This window comes from Spea bombifrons, chromosome 4 (genome assembly GCF_027358695.1).
Source record: "Spea bombifrons isolate aSpeBom1 chromosome 4, aSpeBom1.2.pri, whole genome shotgun sequence".
Taxonomy (NCBI): domain Eukaryota; kingdom Metazoa; phylum Chordata; class Amphibia; order Anura; family Pelobatidae; genus Spea; species Spea bombifrons.
The window spans coordinates 100,113,072-100,131,737 of NC_071090.1; the positions used below are offsets into that span (position 1 = coordinate 100,113,072).

Below are 18,666 nucleotides of genomic sequence, written 5' to 3' on the forward strand. Positions count from 1 at the left end.
TGTCCTGTGTGTCCGAGAGGCTGGTCGGTAACGCGGTTCCGCTTGTTAGGTGAATTAATTTCATTCATTAATAGATTGTTTAAGCTTGCTTTTAGCAAACGATATATTGGGGTTTATTCACTAAAGTGAGCGTTTTGGTTCTTCCCCTATTGTTTATTGCTTTATATAGCGCCATCACGCTTTATTATGAAGGGCCAACACTGGCAGCTTTTTTTTCAGGCAAGAAAGGCTGGAGTGGCCCTGTGTAATGCATAGCTCAATGACTGAAGATCTTTGGTTTACCTATGCATTATGCATAGGGCCTGCCAAGTGCTAATTGCAGCAGATGCTCACGGTTGTTGGCCCTGTGTAATGTATAGTAAAATCAAGGCTAAAATGCGAATTTACTATACCGGTGTTCATTTAACATTTAATTTATTTTGACTATGTTGGTTTTGCTTCTCTGTATTGACAGGTAAGGAGGCAATGGGCACCAGGAGGGCGTTGCAGGAGATTGCCGTCTCCTATCTGGAAAGCCAAAAGGATGATCTCATGGAAGAGAAGGAAGGTGCTCCTCTGTCTCAGAACAAGTTGCTCACCTCAACGAGCAGAAGTTCTAATAGATACGCACCTGATGATGAGCACAAGGAAAACATGTCGCCTGCTGGCTGTGAAAACTTTACCAAGGAAAAGTACACGTGTCTGAAAACTGGACCAGAATCTTCAAAGGAACCCGAGCGCGATGCAAGGAGTAGCACCTGTGATCAGGTCCGGAGTTGCTCAAGTCTAGAAGATAGCAGAGTTTCTCATTCTAAATCCAGCCTGGGCCAGCAGGTAGATGATGAGACTGTAAACCCTGACCCCAGAGATGGGAACTATGCCACTCCTAAGAGAGACATCCAGGTGACTGATCTGCCCGATGACCCCGGCCATACTCCAATGGACTTCTCCAAAGCCACTGCGGCTGATTTTGGCATATCTCCTGAGAGCTTCACCAACCGGTGTGCTGGTATGTTAAACATTCACTTTGCAGCGGGATAAAAGTAGGCAATTCCATCATTAGGACATGTTGGGTCGAAGCGGTTGCTCACAATTTTCGGGTTATTTCGGGTTATCACGGAGTATATACTTCCTTACCTGATATACAAAGATTAATCTAGTTTTATATAGAGTGCATTCGCTACTCAGGAAGTTTCTAGGCAGGTTACGTGTTTGAACTCCAGGGCTCCACTACACATTATAAAAGATCAATCCCATTGAGGTTCTGCGAGAAGGGCTGAGCTAGCCCTGCAAGATGCATAGTTAACATGGTTAAGTCTCAAGACTTCAATATGTTTCTTACAGGCCCAGCTCACTTATAGTGAGCTTCTCAACTCGCATCCCACAGTCTTATAGTGCCATCGGATGACTCAATGGTTTCATTAAGATCCTTAAATTGAAGACAATCCCCCAAATAATTAAACCTTTACTTACACTTTCTTAGTCTTTAATGAGTCATAGGCCAGCAATCAAAGCTCTTATCTTTTCTATCATATTTCACAATCCCAGATAAATATTTCTTTCATTTGAAATTGTAGGAAAATCTCCCAAATCCCAGCTAAAGTACAGACGCAGGTCTACTATCGGTGTCCGCGGCTCCCCGGAGATGAACTTTCTGATCCGTCAGATTGCTCAGCAGAGGAGCAAAGCGAAGATTGAACCCGATCTCTCGGTAAGTTGGATTTTTAGTCCTTTTGCATATGTAAGTAGTTGGAAGTGTTGTCTTTTCATCATACTTTGGCATGTATTTACTATAGGGAGATGTTGCAGGAGAGCTGTGTTTCAGCTCATTGACTTCATTATATACCAGCAAGTTTCTCCACCGAGAAGGGCTGAGCTTGGTCCAGTGCTGACTTTGGAGAAAGCTCGGCTAACTCGGCATTTTACATGACCGACTAAGATCTTCCTGCAGCGGAAGCTCGCTGGTGTTGGAGCTTCATAACGTTTAATGAAGTCAAAGAGTTTAAACCTCATCTCTCCCTCTAGTGAATAAACTCTACTAAAGACAGAGTTGACAGGCGACTTGCGAAGCTCTTCAGTGGGAAAAACTATGCTGAAATTCAAAAATGATCAGGTCTGATGTTTCTATGCTTTCCCCAGGCAAATCCATTTACATCTCCACGGAATTTTTTTCTGAAGAATAAGATGTCTGCCTTTCGAAATGCTTTCCAGGCAGTTGAAGAGAATGAAGGAAATATCCCTTTTGCTGGATTTTCCGATGAGACGGAATCTCGGAGTAACAGTGGTGAGCATAGAATCCCATTGCAGTACTCGGATTTACGGATTTATCAGCTGTTGTACACTGCATAATGTGTTTATTAAAGGGACACCTCAGCTAAGAGTCACTTTAACACAGATAATAGCTGGATGTCCCCTTGGGATTAAATAAAAGTAATGCGTTTGTAATATCGCTCACTGCCAGCCTGCTTTATGGTTTTGCAGGTGGTGTAAAAGCGGAGGGATTTGAGCCACCTGAGAAAAGAAAGAAGACTTGTAATGATGTGGATCTGATGACATTCAGCGGCCCTACAAAGCAACGGGATCAGTCTTTGGCCTCTCAAACGCCAGGAAATACAGAGGTATATTCTCGATCAGTAATATTACCCTAAAAGCATTATTACATATACAATATACATAATTTTCATACATATTGCTACATTTGTGTGTTTTCTGTGGAAAAAATGTTTCTTTTCCCTGCTACAATTTTGTGTATACACCTTTTTACTACACCCTCGGTTTAAAGCTGCGGCCTTTAGGGTCTCTTTTAAAGGCTTTGTTTTGTTGAAACAGGGATCTAGTCACATGTTCACTTATTGTGTGCATTCATTCCTCCCAAAAGATTTTTAGAAACACTTTGGAAAACAAAAAACAGTTTTTTTTAACTGTTTAAAACAGTTAAAAATTGAGGAAAAATAGTCAGTCTGAAGCCGTTCTGTTCCATGTGTTCATTTGATGATGGTTCCCCAGAAGCAGACTTGTAGGGCATCAGTAGTTTGAGTGTAGGACAGGTTGCCACCTTTTATGCCCTGGTGAGTTCCTCTAGCATCACAGTACATACACTGCATTTCCCTTTTATAATTACCCAGACTAATACAGTTTGATGTCATCTCTGGGGGGGGGGCAGTCCCTCCACATGACAACAAGAGATTAAGTTGTGATGACGTACATTATGTTTATTTGAAACCAAACTCTCAAGGGTGCATCATATGTGCATAATTTGTGGTATTAACAGAGGTGGGCACATAAATCTCCTTGTTGAAAGGAAGACCACACACCAAAAAGTTCTGTTATTTGAACCACAGAGTTCTGTCTTCTATTATGAACAGAGCCACACTAGTGCCAGTTAGCCGTGGGCTGTCATTTTTATACCTTTTTATATCTGCGTGCAAAAACCGTTTGGTGTCAGACTTTCCCCTGGTCTATTTTTATGTTTTGGATGCTCCTTTGCAGCAAGCTTGAGAACATGGCAAATAGGTCCCCTTTTTGGAAAATAATAATTTTGAACATATCATTAGGATGACTCCTTTTGTTCTTTATTGGTAGGAAAGCCATACGATACTGACATGTGAGGAAACGCTCACAGAATCTGAGTGTTCGTTGGCCTCGGGACCTTCGCCCAGTGTCTCTGTGTCCTCAGGTAAGTTGTAATGATGTTAGAGGTTTGAGTGAATATGATGCTTGTGAGTATAGTCCTTACTTGGTATAAACATGGGGTTAGATGATAGGACTGCACAATGCAAGAGGTACCATGTAGAAGTCTTGCTCGTTAACATTTATTACCACATTTACTTAAATTTGTGAGGTTGTCCCTAATTCATTGCTTAAACAGTTTTTTTTGTGGGGGGGGTAAAAATAAACATTTTTGGCTGCAATCAAAGTCCTGGATATAATACATTGCTTAGAGGTCACAAGCAGAGGAGTGGTAGTAGAGAAAGATGGAAGGGGGAGGGGGTATTTGGCAACCTACCATCAGAAGTTTTTGACACTAGTATTACAGGCTGGTAAGAGTACATCCTACAGATCATCTCCGGAGCACACAAGGTACAGATTGTACAATAACTTAATGTTGTGATTAAGAGGGTAATCACAATTGCATCATCCTCTTTAAATTGATAGCAGTTTACGTTGATGATGTACTAAAAACATGCCGTACAAAAATGTGACATGCTCACCAAGAACAGACAGCCATAGTCTGTTTTACGGTGCGTCCCTGCACTCTTGTGACGTTACAGAAAAAAAATCTCCAATCTACATATCAGTCTTGTCCCACCCAAAAGGACGGTCCAGAACCGAAATGAGAGGCAGACTTCCTCTGCACAAGGGCACCAACAACCCCCAGATCTACATTTCAGCCTTCATTGGCCTGGTCAGTGGGGTACGGTTGGTATCCCTCTAGGCACAAGAGAGCAAGGAGGTCCATGTCTAGACTCGCCTTGGTGAACCCCGAGAAATCCCCAAAGGGTAAAATGCCGTACAAAGAGAATATAAGATGTATTAAAAACATTGGTCTTTGTGTACGTTCCAGCAGAGCTGCAGCCTGCGCCTCTCTCCTCCAAACCACGGCTGAAGAGGAAAGTGATGTTTGCAGATCTGCTGAGTCCTGGTTCATCATCGCCACCAAAACAGCTCCCGGAAATAGAGGACCCTTTTGCCACTTATCCGTGTCCCAAACCATTCATCAGACCTGCATTAAAGAAGACTCCGAGAAGAGCTATTAATCCCATGGTGGTGAGTGTCTTTGCTGTACGGAGATCAGTGTTGCGCATGACTTGCATGTGATCTACTTGCCGCCAGTCAGCTACAGAGTAAGCTCTCTACACACCCCGGAGGGGGTTTAATCAGATCCCCCTGTGAATGAATGGAGAGCATTTTCCTACTTATAGGCCAGTAGGAAGCTGCAGATTCTCCCAACCCTCAAACAATGAATCTAAAAATAATTACAAAGTAATTTCATATGCATTGTTTAGGGCCCCACTGTCCCTTTAAAACCTTGCATTACAATGAGGGATTAAACATAGCAGTCAACGTTATACAAAAAAAACCCCACATCCTAAAAAATGTTCGTTCCACGCTTTCAGCATTGTGAGGGTCACAGCGTTTCATTGCTTTCTATGACAAAGTTTTACCTTTTTTAGAGATTTGCAGTGGGGGAGCTTGAAGAAGAGAATGATCTCCTGCCTTCTACCGCAGAACATTCCTCGGATCATGGTAAAGAGAATAAATGTGCTCAACAGAGTCCTGACAATTTGCTTTATATGCTTTCCTTTGTTTAATAAAGAAGCCTAGTGATATTTTGTTGCTTGTGTATGTGTTAAGCTTCATTACGCTGGATGAACTTTGACCCCCCAATCATTGCAGAAAATCATTGAAGTCCATTATTTCACTCTAACAATTGTCTCCATCACTTCTTCTTGCATAACTAAAATATTTTTGTGCTTTTTGTCATTGTTTTACATCATAGACCTGTTGCAGGACCAGCATTTTCTCATTAGCTTCTTGCCCTGGCGTTCTCTCCCTTCTCGTCTCCCTATTCACTGCGTATGTCTCTCTCGAGCCTCCGTCCTGCTGAAGAATAGCCCTGGAGGACCTGGGATGGGTTAACTTTTTTTTTTTTTGATGTTTGGCTTATACCATAATTTTCTTTCAGATGGGAACGTTCACTTTAGATTCAGTAGACTGGAGTGCGCCAAGGATTCAGTGAAAAAGAAGAGGGTTACTTTTGGAAGGGCGTTAAGCCCTGAGTTGTTTGATAAAACGCTTCCAGCTGACACCCCTCTTCGACGAGGGAGCACCCCGTATAACCATCGTACGCCAGGTAACATGACGCCGGGAGCAGCGAAGGCAACCGTTCAGAGCCCCTTTGAGTCGCTTCTGCAACCAGATTTTGACAATGCGGTGAGTTCTCTCTTCTAACACTTCATGGCGTACACTGAAAGGAGCATGTAGCATTTTTCTCGGACTGCAACTGCTTTTTTACCCCGCTCTGTTTGTATCTCTCTAGATAAACCGCTTTCTTCTACAATCTGTAGCTTGCGGTATTTTCAGTTCAGGTGTCTTTATAATAAAAGTTGCACGATCTGGCTGCTTCAGTTAATAGGATATAATAGTTTCTCGATGCACGGGAACGTTGGCAGAGCCAGTGTTTAAACGCACTGATAGACATTTGAGTGTTGGGTCCCCTGATGTAAGCGTTGACACTGTGGGACGGATCAGTCAGTGTCGGAGACCCTGTAGGGTTTTTTGATGATCCCAATGTCAATGATCACACACATGCATGGAAACTTATGAGAAGAAGAGGAGACAGTTATTTATATGCAGACCCTTGTGGCATCATTAGTGGTGCCCTCTAGTCACAATGGTAGATTCCTAGGGTCTCCCAAGACCCCAAACGCAATCTCTAGTCACGTTTTGCTGGTTGTCTACTGTTCTGTTTCCTTGAATTAGTCTGTCTTACTATTTCACTTTTTTCACCAGGAGGAGACGATTCAGCCGCTCTCTCTGTGTTTTGATGAAGAGACCTTTAGCTGCGACACAACCTCGTCGGACTCCTTGCCAGGTACCCCACTTATAGCCATACATGTTGGAGTTTATTCACTAAAGGGAGAGTTGTGGTATCAACTCCTTTACTTCACTATTCATTATGAAGGGCCAACACTAGTGGGCTTCTCCTGCATGAAGGGCTGAGCTCACCCTGTACAATGTATAATTTATAATTCAGTCATTGGGGTGAAAGCTCTTCCCGCAGCTGTATTACGTCAACTCAAGGACCCAAAACACAATTTTCCTGCAAGCTCTCCTGGCAACGCTCCCTTCAATAAACTTTTTGGGAAGATATTTTATCCCAAGTACTAATAACTTTGTATGTTTGTAGGACACAAAGATGAGATTCCTGGTGAAAAAGCAGACGGCATAAAACTGAGCACACCCCAAACTTCCAGTTCTCTGGATGACTTCTTACCGCAGTCTTCACCAGAACGCAGCCCAGCTGAGCCTCCAAAAGACGCACAGAGTCCGACTGGTAAATGTAGAAGGAGTTGGTTAAGCGCTGTTGAATTAGTAGTTTGATTTTATGTCACCCCCCAGAGGAGATACCAAAGAAAATGCCTGGTTGCTGCCATAACTTTTCTAGGCACCCTTCATTTCTAAATGGACATTCAGCCGAAAGCAAGTATTGAACCTAATGCGTTTTGCAGGTGCGGAAGCCGAGCTACTGCTCAGTGAAAACACAGAAAGCGTAATGCAAGAAAGCACGTCGGTCCCATGCAGCTGGCAGCACAAACCCTCGCCTCCAGGAAACGGCCAGACCGTCCACCAAGAAGATGCACAGAATCCCGCGGGTAAATGCTGATGGATACGTTGTTAGTGATTTGCAGACCCTATGAGCTCGGCTTTAACCCCTTAATGACAAAGCCTGTACATGTACGGGCTCAAAATGCATTGTTTTCAATGGGTTTAGGGACCGCCCATTGTCCTTAAGGGGTTAATTTCAGCGGTTTGTTTCGTTTTTATGATGATAGTCTATGGTGGGTTGAACGAGGTGTTCATTGGGAATGAGATTCTGCTTTAAATATAAAGATTATTGGCCAGGAAGCCTCTGCATCAGACCGTTGCTTAAGACTCTAGAGATCTTCTGAATGTTCCTGCTATGATTTAAGAGCACGTTGAAGGGGTTATATTCTAGCAAATGGTTATTTAGTCATCTACAAACTCTTTACGGTTTAAACGGTGCACATTAGCATCTGATAAAGCTGTTCTACGTAGGGATTCCTTGTTTTGTTTGAACATTCATACAAGACACACTCAAACTTTGGTATAAAAATATCCCCTCCTACCCCGAAGCTTGCCTGAAGCATCGCTCGTCTTCAGGGCTTCAGGGTTGCCATCATGTCTTTAAGATTTACCAGTGAAGCCAAGGCTTTGGTTTATTTTATAATGCTTTTGTATGGGTCAATTTTCTTTGTGTCTCAAAGTTTGTCTCCAAAATTCTGGGTATTTTTCTGTTACCGGTCAAACACTTTTATTTGCTCTTTAAGTAATTGCTGTCTGTTCTTTGTGGGTGCCGTGTAATCATTTTTGTCCTAATTTTTCCCTTCTAGATACTGTTGTGTCCACCCCAGAGTCTGGTTCCTTAGTTCGTGGTAGCAGGGTTACTCGTTCTGCCTTAAAGAGAGAGGTATTACTTATTTTCTTGTCTGACATATTGGAAGAGACAAGAGATTTCTGTATGGCGTAACAGCCTATGTTTGCTTTTCCATATTCGATACATGTAAGGTCTACGTAGAATCTTTGCAGTCTTTTGTATATAACGTATATGCATTAATTTTATTTTCTTCTTCTTTATGACGTCAGTTCTGCGTTTCGGAGGAGAGTACCATGAGTAACGGCTCACAAAGTGAACACCAAGGCAAGGCTGCTAAAGTGAAGCGAGTTTCCAAAAAGGGTGCAGACAGGAGGCCGGTTGCAGCCAGGAAAGCTCAGGTGTGTTAAATGTCAGTGTCATTGTGATTCAGAGGGATTTTGAACAGCATGGCCTTGTATTGGTCTAAAATATAACAGGGGGTGGGGGGTTTTGGGTCTCCAAGTATGGACTTAAATTCATACAGCCCTCCATGCTAAAAAAAAAAGCATCAGTTGTACGTCACTGCTCAACATATTTTTTTTTTTTTTATTTTTTTTTTTTAATCTTTGAAAGGATAGCCATCTCTTATCCAAGTACAGTTATTGAAGTTTTCTGGAGCACTGAACATTAAAGCTCTCTCTATATATTATTCAGATCAAAGCCATTCGTGGAAAAGGGAAAAAGACCCGTGGAAGGCCTAAGAAATCTGTACAGAAGGTGCAGCATGAGCCGCTGCAGGCAGTTTCTAAGAAGCCACTCCTGAGCCCTATTCCAGAGCTCCCCGAATGTTGTCCAACACCCCCTGTGTTCGCAGCCTGGAATTTCACTTCAGGTATTTCACATTTGTCATAAATATGCAAAGCTACTTATTTTTCAGTGTTGAAGCATTGGCTTCAATGTACAAAACTTTCTACAAACATATATGTGGCAATTCTGCGCATTAACTTGTTTTAATTATATCTTAGGTACAACTGTAACACCTACACGCAAACAAATAGTGAAAGTTCCAAAGGCAAAATCTATTCGTAAAGTTCAAGGAAAAGTGCAAAGGAACACCGATGACTTTGGGCTTCAAGAGCCTGGAGATGATTGTGTGAAAAAAGAAGAGGAACCCAATATTTTAAATGTTTCTTTGATGGAGACGGCTCATACAGCAAACGGCACATTAGATGGTAAAGTTGTTGACCAACACAAGCATGACCACATCAATACACCTTTAATCCAAGCAGAACCTTCCCAGGATACTATGTCCATCCTTGACGCAGTCCAACAGATAGCCGGCCAAAGCAACAAAGTTTCCCAAAATCCCGAAGGACCAGTGGGGGAGGAACTGGGTAGAATATCTATGCCTATAGTAGTGGGCACTGTTGCAACTTCACCAGGCACCAAAGTCGGCAAAACAAGTAGCATAAACTCTCGGCGCAGATCAAAGAGGCAATCTGTCAGCTGTAATATCGAACCAAAACAAACCCTGCTAGAAGAAGAGGTAACCGCGGTGAATGTGGCAGGACTTGATGGTTTGCACGGTTCACAGACTACAGCAGGCAATGCCGACGACCCACAACCTGTTCATACTGTCCAGTCCACTCAAAAGCAGGCGCCCACTCAAAGCTTTCCAAGCACAGTTTTGTCATTGAAGCCCATAGTGGTCGGTAAATCTGTAACACACCAGATGACCACAACTTGCACGGTCCTTGATGAGGGTCTAGAAAACGGAGGCATCAGTCATTCTGCTGTGTCACCGAGTGCTGGGCAAATTGCTGCCTTGATGGATAATCCCCTACAGTTTGGTGCAAAGAACGGGAAGAAGGTGAGACGCAGCATGAGGCTTCGGAGAGAGTCTGATGCCAACGGCCTTTCTTGGGTGCAGGAGGATAACCGGAAAGAGGTGAAAGGAAGAAGGTCCGTAAGTTTCTCAGTGGCAAGGCAAACCGAAAGCCCTAAATGGCTGGTAGAAGATAAGGTAAATAGTCCAATCAAAGAAGACCAGAAAACCCCGGCTGCCCCCAATGTAGAAAAGAAATCCAGGAGGAGAACACTCTGTATGTCTGCTCTACGGGAAACGACAGCTTTGCCTAAAACACTCAGGAGAAGGTCGGATTGTTCCAAACAAGAGTAAGTTTTATTTAAAGCTGATGAAGAAACAGATTGAGGTATCCCTCCCAGAAGCCAGGGTGCTTCAATGTGTGGCTTTCAAAAAAGAAAATGAAGCTCAAGGTAACTGTGGAGGGAACTCTGTTTAATGGTGACTTTATGAATCCAGTTGTGGCTCCTCTTTCAACAACTTCAAGAACAACTTGAGCTCGAATGCTGATGCTGAATGCCCTCAAAATAAGACTGCAAAATGTTTTTAGGCGCTGGTTTTCCAGGCTTAATTGAGGTTTTTGTTAGGGTTTGAGAAATCTTCACTGGTGTCAGATGGCACTCCTCCCTATTTGTTCTAAATGTGGAAATATCTGTATATTCCACATAAAAGCTGGTATAACTCTATAGTTTGTGGTGGTTGCATCAGACTTGCTGTGCACATTCAACAAATATCTCGTTTTTGTCCAGTTGTTTTGTTCACGTCTTTTTTTGTAAATGTCGTCTATTTCCTCATCGCAGCTTGGTGGCGGCGCGTTTAACATACTGTATGTTCATTGTAATACCCAAGCCTGCGTTTTGATTCTTTACGCTGTCTTTCCTTTTTTATGTGTTTGTTCTACATTAAATGATGTATTTTAGGTCTTCCAGTCTTATGTGTGTCATGCACTTTGCCCAGAAGCTCTTACAGATGCAAAGCAGGACAATGCTTGCTCATTAATTCGACCCTGAGGTTTATGAAGTCGCTGATCAGCGCTGGTATTGATATGGTTGGATGTTTGCACCTCCTTTTGGGCATGATGGCTTTGATAAGGCTACATGTACGCATCTGAAGCAGAGCTGTAAATTACTGCTGCAATTAATAAATTTATTGCCTTTAATAAACCACTTCTGTAGGATTTTCTGAGCAGGTACATTCAATGAATGTGATCCAATGTCTTCTCATAGTCCATTACATGTAAGGGCTAGATGTCACCTTTAATGCCATTTATATTAAAAATACACATTATACAAATGCGAGTGTCAGCAGCCATTGCCGGCTGGGTTTATGTTCCGAATGCCGCTGGTGGGTGAAGCTGTAGTTCAGCTTTCTAGGCTCATGTCTCTTCTGCTTAGTTGGCTAGTCCTCCCCTTTTGTTGTTGCCTGGCCGGGCAGGATACTTGCTGGGCTGTTGCAGGTTTTCTTGCACAATCTACTGAACTCCATGGTAAAACTTTGAGGTTATACAGTCCTAATATATAAATATATATATTTTTCCCATTTTTAATTTGTTAGGCTTCTCCTTTTAAGTTATAAAACTTTCAGTCTGCGCAGGAGCGGTGGAGCCTCGGTGAATCTGCAGATGGCATTCTTCGCAGGAGTCCTCTTAACAGCTTGCAGTGGTCTGAATAACTGAAATCTGCCAGTTCTCGTTGACCTGCCGCGATGTGTTTGTGTATAAAACACACAGGGTTTGCTCAAATCCCAACTAAATTGAGGTTTAGTGTGCTTAACCAATTAAGTGCAGCTCCTCGTAACAAGCGGTTGAAGTACAAAGATGTTTGCTTTTCAGGTATATCCCCAAGGGCCGTACTGTGAGTAAGCTGACATCAAATGGCTAATAACCACTCATGGGTAATTGGGCTTTCTAAATGGGTGTGAGGATTATTTCAAGTACCACCTGCCGAGTACGGCTTTATCCCGCTCCTGCTGTGTGCGCTTCCTCGCGTTATCCGTGTAAAACACAGCGGAGCATTTGTTTTTATTTTGAACACCAATTTCTACGGGATGATTAAAGGGAAATAATCATTCTTTTAAGCAAACTCTAAACCTTTTGTTCCCTTGCGCTTCTTAGAGAATAATTAAACAAACCTCACTCATACTAAGTTATCTCGGGCTGCTGCTCGCTTCCGCCGGAGCGCTTTCATTCCGTCCTGGTGAGCAGCGTCTGTAACTCGCCATTATAAGTCTACTCCAAGTAATTAAACTTACTCTTTCTGAATAACCCGTGACTCCTTAATGTGACTGTATTGCGGGAGATAGTATGTTTATCTGATGGGGGTTTTGGGGTTGGCGGGGCGTTGCATGGAGAAGGACAGCGACAGCCTGGCAATCCAAGATTATTTTATTCCTGATCTTCCATGTCCTGTAAGCAGTAGAAAGCTTGGGTTTCTTTTTAACCCACTGAGATATGTAGCAAGCAGGGTGGGCGCAGACGGCCAGCTCTCTCTCCCACCTGGAGCCCTGCACTAAGCGATCGCTAAGAATACGTTGACAACCTTCTCCTACCACCTCTGCCGTAGCTCTTGCAAGTAATTGTGAGACTGCTGTTACATGGATGCCTGTCATTTACTTTAAAATGCTAGGCTCCATCTGGGCGAAGACAAGCTCCTGTTCTGTTCTTTAATATGGCCGCTTGTTACCATGGTAACACTGACGCTTTAAAAAGAAAAAAAAAAAGGTGCTGGGAAACTGCCAGCTGATCTAATATGACATCAGACGGCTGGCATGCTGGGGGAAAAAGGTCTGGTTTGTGTTATCGCAGGGTTCCCCATACTTCCCCGATAATAAAAAAAAAAAAAAAAAACAAAAGACATGATTTTATTAATACTGTAAATAGTTAAATGGACTGACAGAGGTCCTAAAAGTATGGTGTACTTGTCTGCTGGTTTTTCTTCTTTCTTTCTCTCTACCTGTATTTGGTTTCTTTAGCCCAACTATCAAGCCGGCCGTGTGTCCGAACAGTGTTATGTTGTGTACTGTCTCCTGTATGTACTGCGTGTGCAATCTACATATATGTACAGACACAGCTGTTAAGAAGAGATGGGGGAGTTTGGGGGGGTAAAAAGGGAAAGTGATGCTTTGGGGTGTAACTACAGTTTATTGTCACACCCTAAACTAAGCGAGGTATATATAAATCGCTTATCCTATAATATATATATATATAATGCGTATAGGTTTTCCCTCGTTAACGTGACATCTACATCTACTGCTATCAGCTAAATGTATTACAGCAAAAATTCTCCCGGGGAGAAAATCGGATCTTCATCCCCAGCAATAAAAAGGGAAAGTAGTATAAAATCTCGGGTGCAATATACAGAATTTTCTCCATTTTTAAGAGTCGTGAAAAGGGTGCATATAATACTGACGGGGGGGAAAAAAAATGTTGAAGTAAAGGGATGGTGTAACGAACCTGACTGCCTCACCAAAGGCATTGAGCTCCCCCGGGATGAAGATTCTCAACGCTGATTGGCTTTTTGAAGCAGCCAATCAGTAGTAGGAAAATGTTCCCATTTAAAGTGTCCAAAATATACAAAATGCTGGGGGAAAGGGGCAAATCCAAATGGCCATTTTGCAGAATTGCTCCATGTAAGTACAAGGAGGAGACGAGGATAATAGAGACCCCTCGGAAGTCATATGACTTTAAACTGGATTCAGGTGTGCCTTTTACCCCGCTTTCTGATCTAAGAATATTACTCTTTGTCTATAAGATTAGCGGAATCCACATCATTTATAAATACATTAATAAGCCCCCCCAGAAGGGGGGGCCAGATTGCAGCATTTCACACCATGAAATGATTATTGAACCAGCCGTCAAGGACCACCAACGGTTTGCTTTTTGTTTGTCATTTAAGGTAATTGTTTTGGACATATTTACTGTAAGATTTACCCCGGGGAAGTTTAGGTCTGTATCTAAATGCAGATCCCGGGAAAAAGAAAGTTAGATGGGAAGCCTCACAGGGAAAGAATATTAAGTAGAACACGGACGCTGATGTGATGTATGGTAGCGCTTAACAAAAATGCGTTTTATTTCGTATTACTCCGGTAAATTTCCTTTATCTGTAAACATGGATGCCGCCATTACAGGCAGTCATGTGATGATTGGCTAACACGCCCTACACAAGCACCACCCGGGGCTGACACTTTATGGCGATGCTAATGAAGTCCTGTTTATCTAATAAAGTCCTTTCCTCCATAGACTTTTATTAGTCAGAGGGTCATGCTGGTTGATTAAGACGGATACATTTTATGGTTCATGACTAGCTGTTATATTATGGACTTGATCTGTTTGTGTAAAAAAAAAAAAAAAGACTGGGCTAAATAAGGGTATATTAATAAAATAATATTTGTTTTTACGCTACATGCGCAGAATTAAGGCACATATGTCTACCAATATCATTTTATTTTAACATTTACCAAATATGTATGGTGTGTATGATGTATATATAATTTTTTTTTTTTCTCCATGGATTGGTGAAAGGTAATAGGGTAACATTAATCTTTTTTTTTTTATTTTTTTTTTTAACTAAAGGAGGCAGAAGAAGTCCAAGCATCATTCACATTTTCATACTTCACAACACCGCACAGGATGGTATAATGGTATTACTTCATGTCATTAAAATACAGCGCAGGCAGGACGTTGGGGGCCTAATTTAAAGCAGGATCAGATGTAGGCCAGGCCTCCGGGGATCGTCCCTGCAGCTCCATGTATGATAGTCCCACCAGTAGACTTGTATATGAGAAATAGAACGTTCTGCTAAGTTGTGCAGAACAGAGCAATTAACTACTTAAAGTGGCTGGGAGGAGATATGGGGGAGAAGGAGGGTGGAAGAAAGATGGAGTGAATTGGGAAGGGAGACAGGCTGCACATTCTAACTCGAGAGTGCGCAATCCCAGTGTTAATGTTGGTCCCGTTCCAATTTGGTCTCTGACCCTCACCTTCCTGCCCCCCTGCGTAGACTTGGAACCCAGCCGCCATTTTTGTTTGGAGAGGGCGAGAAGGGGCGGATGTAATGAATGGCTTTTATTGTGTCATATTTCACAAACCCTTTTCTGACTGCTCGGGGATGGAGTGGAAATGCTTCCAGAAAAACATTCCAGCCAAGAGCAACAGAAAGCAATTCCCCAGGCCGATGCTTTCGCGGCTCGCGCTGGCTACGAACCTCAACAAGGAATGCAGGTTGACAATTTTCGAACTCTTGTTCATTTCTAATGCTTGAGGAGCTTCCGCCTGCCAAAAAAAACATCGAAAATCACCCTTTACCAAATAATGACACATATTTACGGCCTGCAGGTGGGAGGCAGATGATTTTCCAGAAATATTTCTCCTCCATTCACATTTTCATTTTAATAATATATGCGGTGGGGGATTTTTTCATTAATAGGTGAAGTTATAAATGCCCATACGCCGCTAATGGCTGAACACAAAACATAATAGCCATCCCTAAGTGTACTTTTATGTATCGTTTATGTAATATATATATATAACTTATGTATTTGCAAAAACATATAAATACGCAGCAATGTTAGCCTTTTTTACTGCTCTTGGACTGTAGGCCGTCAGCAGAAGTCATTTCTATTATTAACTATATTTGACTTGCAGATCTGGATGCTAGGGAAGTATACGACTTTTGGAAGTACTTGGATTATGATTGGATTGCGTTGGCACCTTCTGGCCTAGGGGCAGGGACAGGTAACAGGCTAGGATTAACCCCCCATTAACCCCAATAATGACACCACACACCATAGAATATGGATAAGAAAAGGCCACAGACAATTTTATTTATTAGAGTCATTGTCCCGCCAAAACCTGAAACAATAAACATAGGTGCGTTAACAAGGACAATGACTCAAAACACCAACATGTAAATATATACAATAAACACAATAAACACACCAAGCTTGCCAAGTAATCCAGGTACCATAACCAAATACCACTTAAGGAAGGGACTTACCCGGATGCCCCGACCCTGACCTGAGGTTCTCAGCACTGACAGCCAAGAACCTCCCACCAGATGTTACCAGCAATTCACTTACCAGCACATTAACCCCCTGGATACCTGGCAAGCTGCCGCCCCACAGACTGTGACAAAACACCACAAACACAAAATACAAATATAAAGGGAGGGAGGGTGGGACACGCAACCAGGTAAGCTAACCACAAGAATGGTTCCGGAGTCTGGGAAAGCAGCCACTTATATAATCTACCCCCAACTCCACCCCCAAATTTCCTGCCAAAAAGCCTACCCCTCCTCCGCACAACAGTCAGGGCCCAATATAGCCCATGCTGGCCCCCCGTGGGCATCATTCCATAAATGTGTATCGGACGGTCAGCGCATATTGAGTGTTTTATCTGCTACGTGTTCGGCTGCTTTTTTAACTGAGGCACATGGCTGGAGTTGCCCTCAAACAATTCACGGAGGCAAAGAGGAATGTGTTTGTTTTGTGGGGTGTGGGTGTTATTAACGAGGCATTTTATGGCGAAACCCGGAGACTCCGGAACCATCTGGTTCCCTGGGTAGACACCCGAATCCTCCGGGTCGCGGAAGCGGGGTCCTGACACACCCCACTCCCCGCCCATTTCCCTCTTAAATAGGGATGTGTCCCGCCACATCAGGGGGAACGGCTGCGGCATCAGTGGGACCACCCACGGACATCAGCGGGTAGTCTTGGCCTTGTAGGCTCCAGCTAGCCAGAGCCAAAAGTTCCCAGGTATTCCAGTTGTTGGGTGTTCCCAATTCCCAGGAATTGCTTATTCCGCCACTATGTCAAACTACCCCAATGATGTCGAGTCAAAACCTCCAAAGCTACCCGTACCCACCTTACCTGTAACATACCAAACTACACTCCCTCTTGCGCAACACTTTTCCTTCCACTGATTTTTATATCTGTTTGTGTTTTTTAAAGGGAAAGAGAGATTTAGCTGATAAAATAAACACCTCGTTCGCTTTTCTATTTTTTTGAGCACTTACTGAAATCTATCCGGAAGTCGTTTTATTTTTTAAGGGTTAAGACGCTCGCCAGATCCCATACAACCTCCAGTGAATTAACAGGGACAGATTACACTACATGAAGGGGGGGGGCGCGCGGAACTAGAAAAATGAACTTTCTTGGCAAAACCTGGAAAATGTACTAATTTATTTTCCACGTTTTGACCTTCAAGAGAAAGGCAAGGGGGGAAAAAATCAGACTGTGGGAATAGTAGAAAGCAAAGCTGGCTGCGGAGACCTGCGCTCGCGGGGAAATGAAGCGTGACGTTCTGTAAGAGATCCAGAAACAGCAGACAGCTTCTCTCGGGCCAGTGGTAGATTGTTAGCTCTGGGGTCAGGCAGCAAAGCCTATTTATCAAGTTCGGTTTGAATTTTTTATTTATATTGGACAGGTGTTAACATTGAGATAATTAGGCTGGTAAGGCTTCCTAAATGATTGTACATTGTTTCATACATATGTTAATGTATATACTGTGTGTATATATAGATATAGATATATATATATATATATATATATATATATATATATATATAGTATATCATGTATAATCAGTGTGTATATATATATATATATATATCTACTGGTATATATATTTATTTATTACACTGTGTGTCATCCTACAGAGCTGTTATGGCCTATGGCCCCCTATTTCTATTGGTTATGTGTATGTAAACATTCTATATGATGATACTAAACATCATTTAATGACAGTCCTCAATATTATTATGAGGGTAAATCAGAGGTGAGCGGCATGCAGCTCCCCCACGTTGCATCCCCCCTGACTCCTGGTCAGCATGTGTTCTATTATAAATGAATAATATCCAGTAATCTGTATGCCGCATATCGGCAGGGTTAATGGATAATGTATGTTGAGTGTGTTTAGTAAATTGCAGCCCTCCAGCTGTTACATAGAAACAAAGAATTTGTTGGCAAATAAGAACCATTTGGCCCATCTAGGCTGCCATTTCTGTCCTTGGTCTTGTCTTACATGCAGTCTGTTTTTATGTTTAAATGCTCACAACTTTGCCACTTCTGCTGGGAGGATGTTCCACTTATCTACCACCCTCTCAGCAAAGTAAAAAAGTCCTTACGTTACATCTAAGTTTTAAATCTCCTTAAATATTGAGATCCCTTATTCTTTCCTGAACGTTTTCTGCGGATCCACCGGTGGGGGCATGATGTTCCCAGAGCACCGACCCTCGCGTGGCTTCTTTATTTTATTTCAAAGAGTATAAGCTAATCCTTTAAATGTTGAAATCTCAGTTCTCCAAGAGTGCAAATCAGAAGGCAAAATGTACGAGTTGCTGAGCAGCGTGCGTCCCGAGAACGCTCAGGGGTTTTTACCCCGGTCTCAGGTGAAGGGGCAGATTCTCTGGGTGATGCAATCTGCAGTGGACTCCTTCCTATACAACACTGCTGTGATATATAATATCACATATATTATATACATATATATTGCCAATGGGTTGCTTTTTGCTACCAGTGTCTTTTTGGTTGATATCCCTGCTTGAATGCAGGTGACTCCATGAAGTATATCGTTGTGATTTGATACTCCGTACCATTATATAGTGCTGCTGGATGCACCGGCGGCCCCCTCTACGCTCCTGGCTGATATAGTCCATGGCTGCTCCCGTGGCAGCGGGCTTGATATATAACATGTATGCTTCCTGGCATGTCCGAGCCGGGCCGCTGGTGC

The 18,666-nt window shown here is 42.7% G+C and overlaps 1 protein-coding gene across 1 annotated transcript; it reads left to right on the forward strand.

Annotated features, from left to right (window-relative positions):
* Positions 1-454: 454 nt before the first annotated feature.
* On the forward strand, positions 455-11,104 carry CDCA2 (cell division cycle associated 2). The gene is made up of 15 exons (XM_053464437.1): positions 455-988; positions 1,557-1,690; positions 2,119-2,263; positions 2,461-2,597; positions 3,562-3,655; positions 4,544-4,746; positions 5,154-5,226; positions 5,666-5,913; positions 6,493-6,574; positions 6,890-7,036; positions 7,212-7,355; positions 8,115-8,191; positions 8,368-8,496; positions 8,792-8,969; positions 9,103-11,104. Exons 1-15 carry the CDS (start codon positions 466-468, stop codon positions 10,254-10,256), a joined length of 3,468 nt encoding a protein of 1,155 aa, XP_053320412.1. The 5' UTR covers positions 455-465; the 3' UTR covers positions 10,257-11,104.
* The last annotated feature ends 7,562 nt before the right edge of the window (positions 11,105-18,666 follow it).

What these genes read in the sequence shown, in the direction of transcription:
- CDCA2 (XM_053464437.1), top strand. Translation starts at nt 466, where the DNA reads ATGGGCACCAGGAGGGCGTTGCAGGAGATTGCCGTCTCCTATCTGGAA. An exon ending in GAGCTATTAATCCCATGGTG is followed by an intron (nt 4,747 to 5,153) that starts GTGAGTGTCTTT and finishes TACCTTTTTTAG; the next exon opens with AGATTTGCAGTGGGGGAGCT. An exon ending in AGAACATTCCTCGGATCATG is followed by an intron (nt 5,227 to 5,665) that starts GTAAAGAGAATA and finishes ATTTTCTTTCAG; the next exon opens with ATGGGAACGTTCACTTTAGA.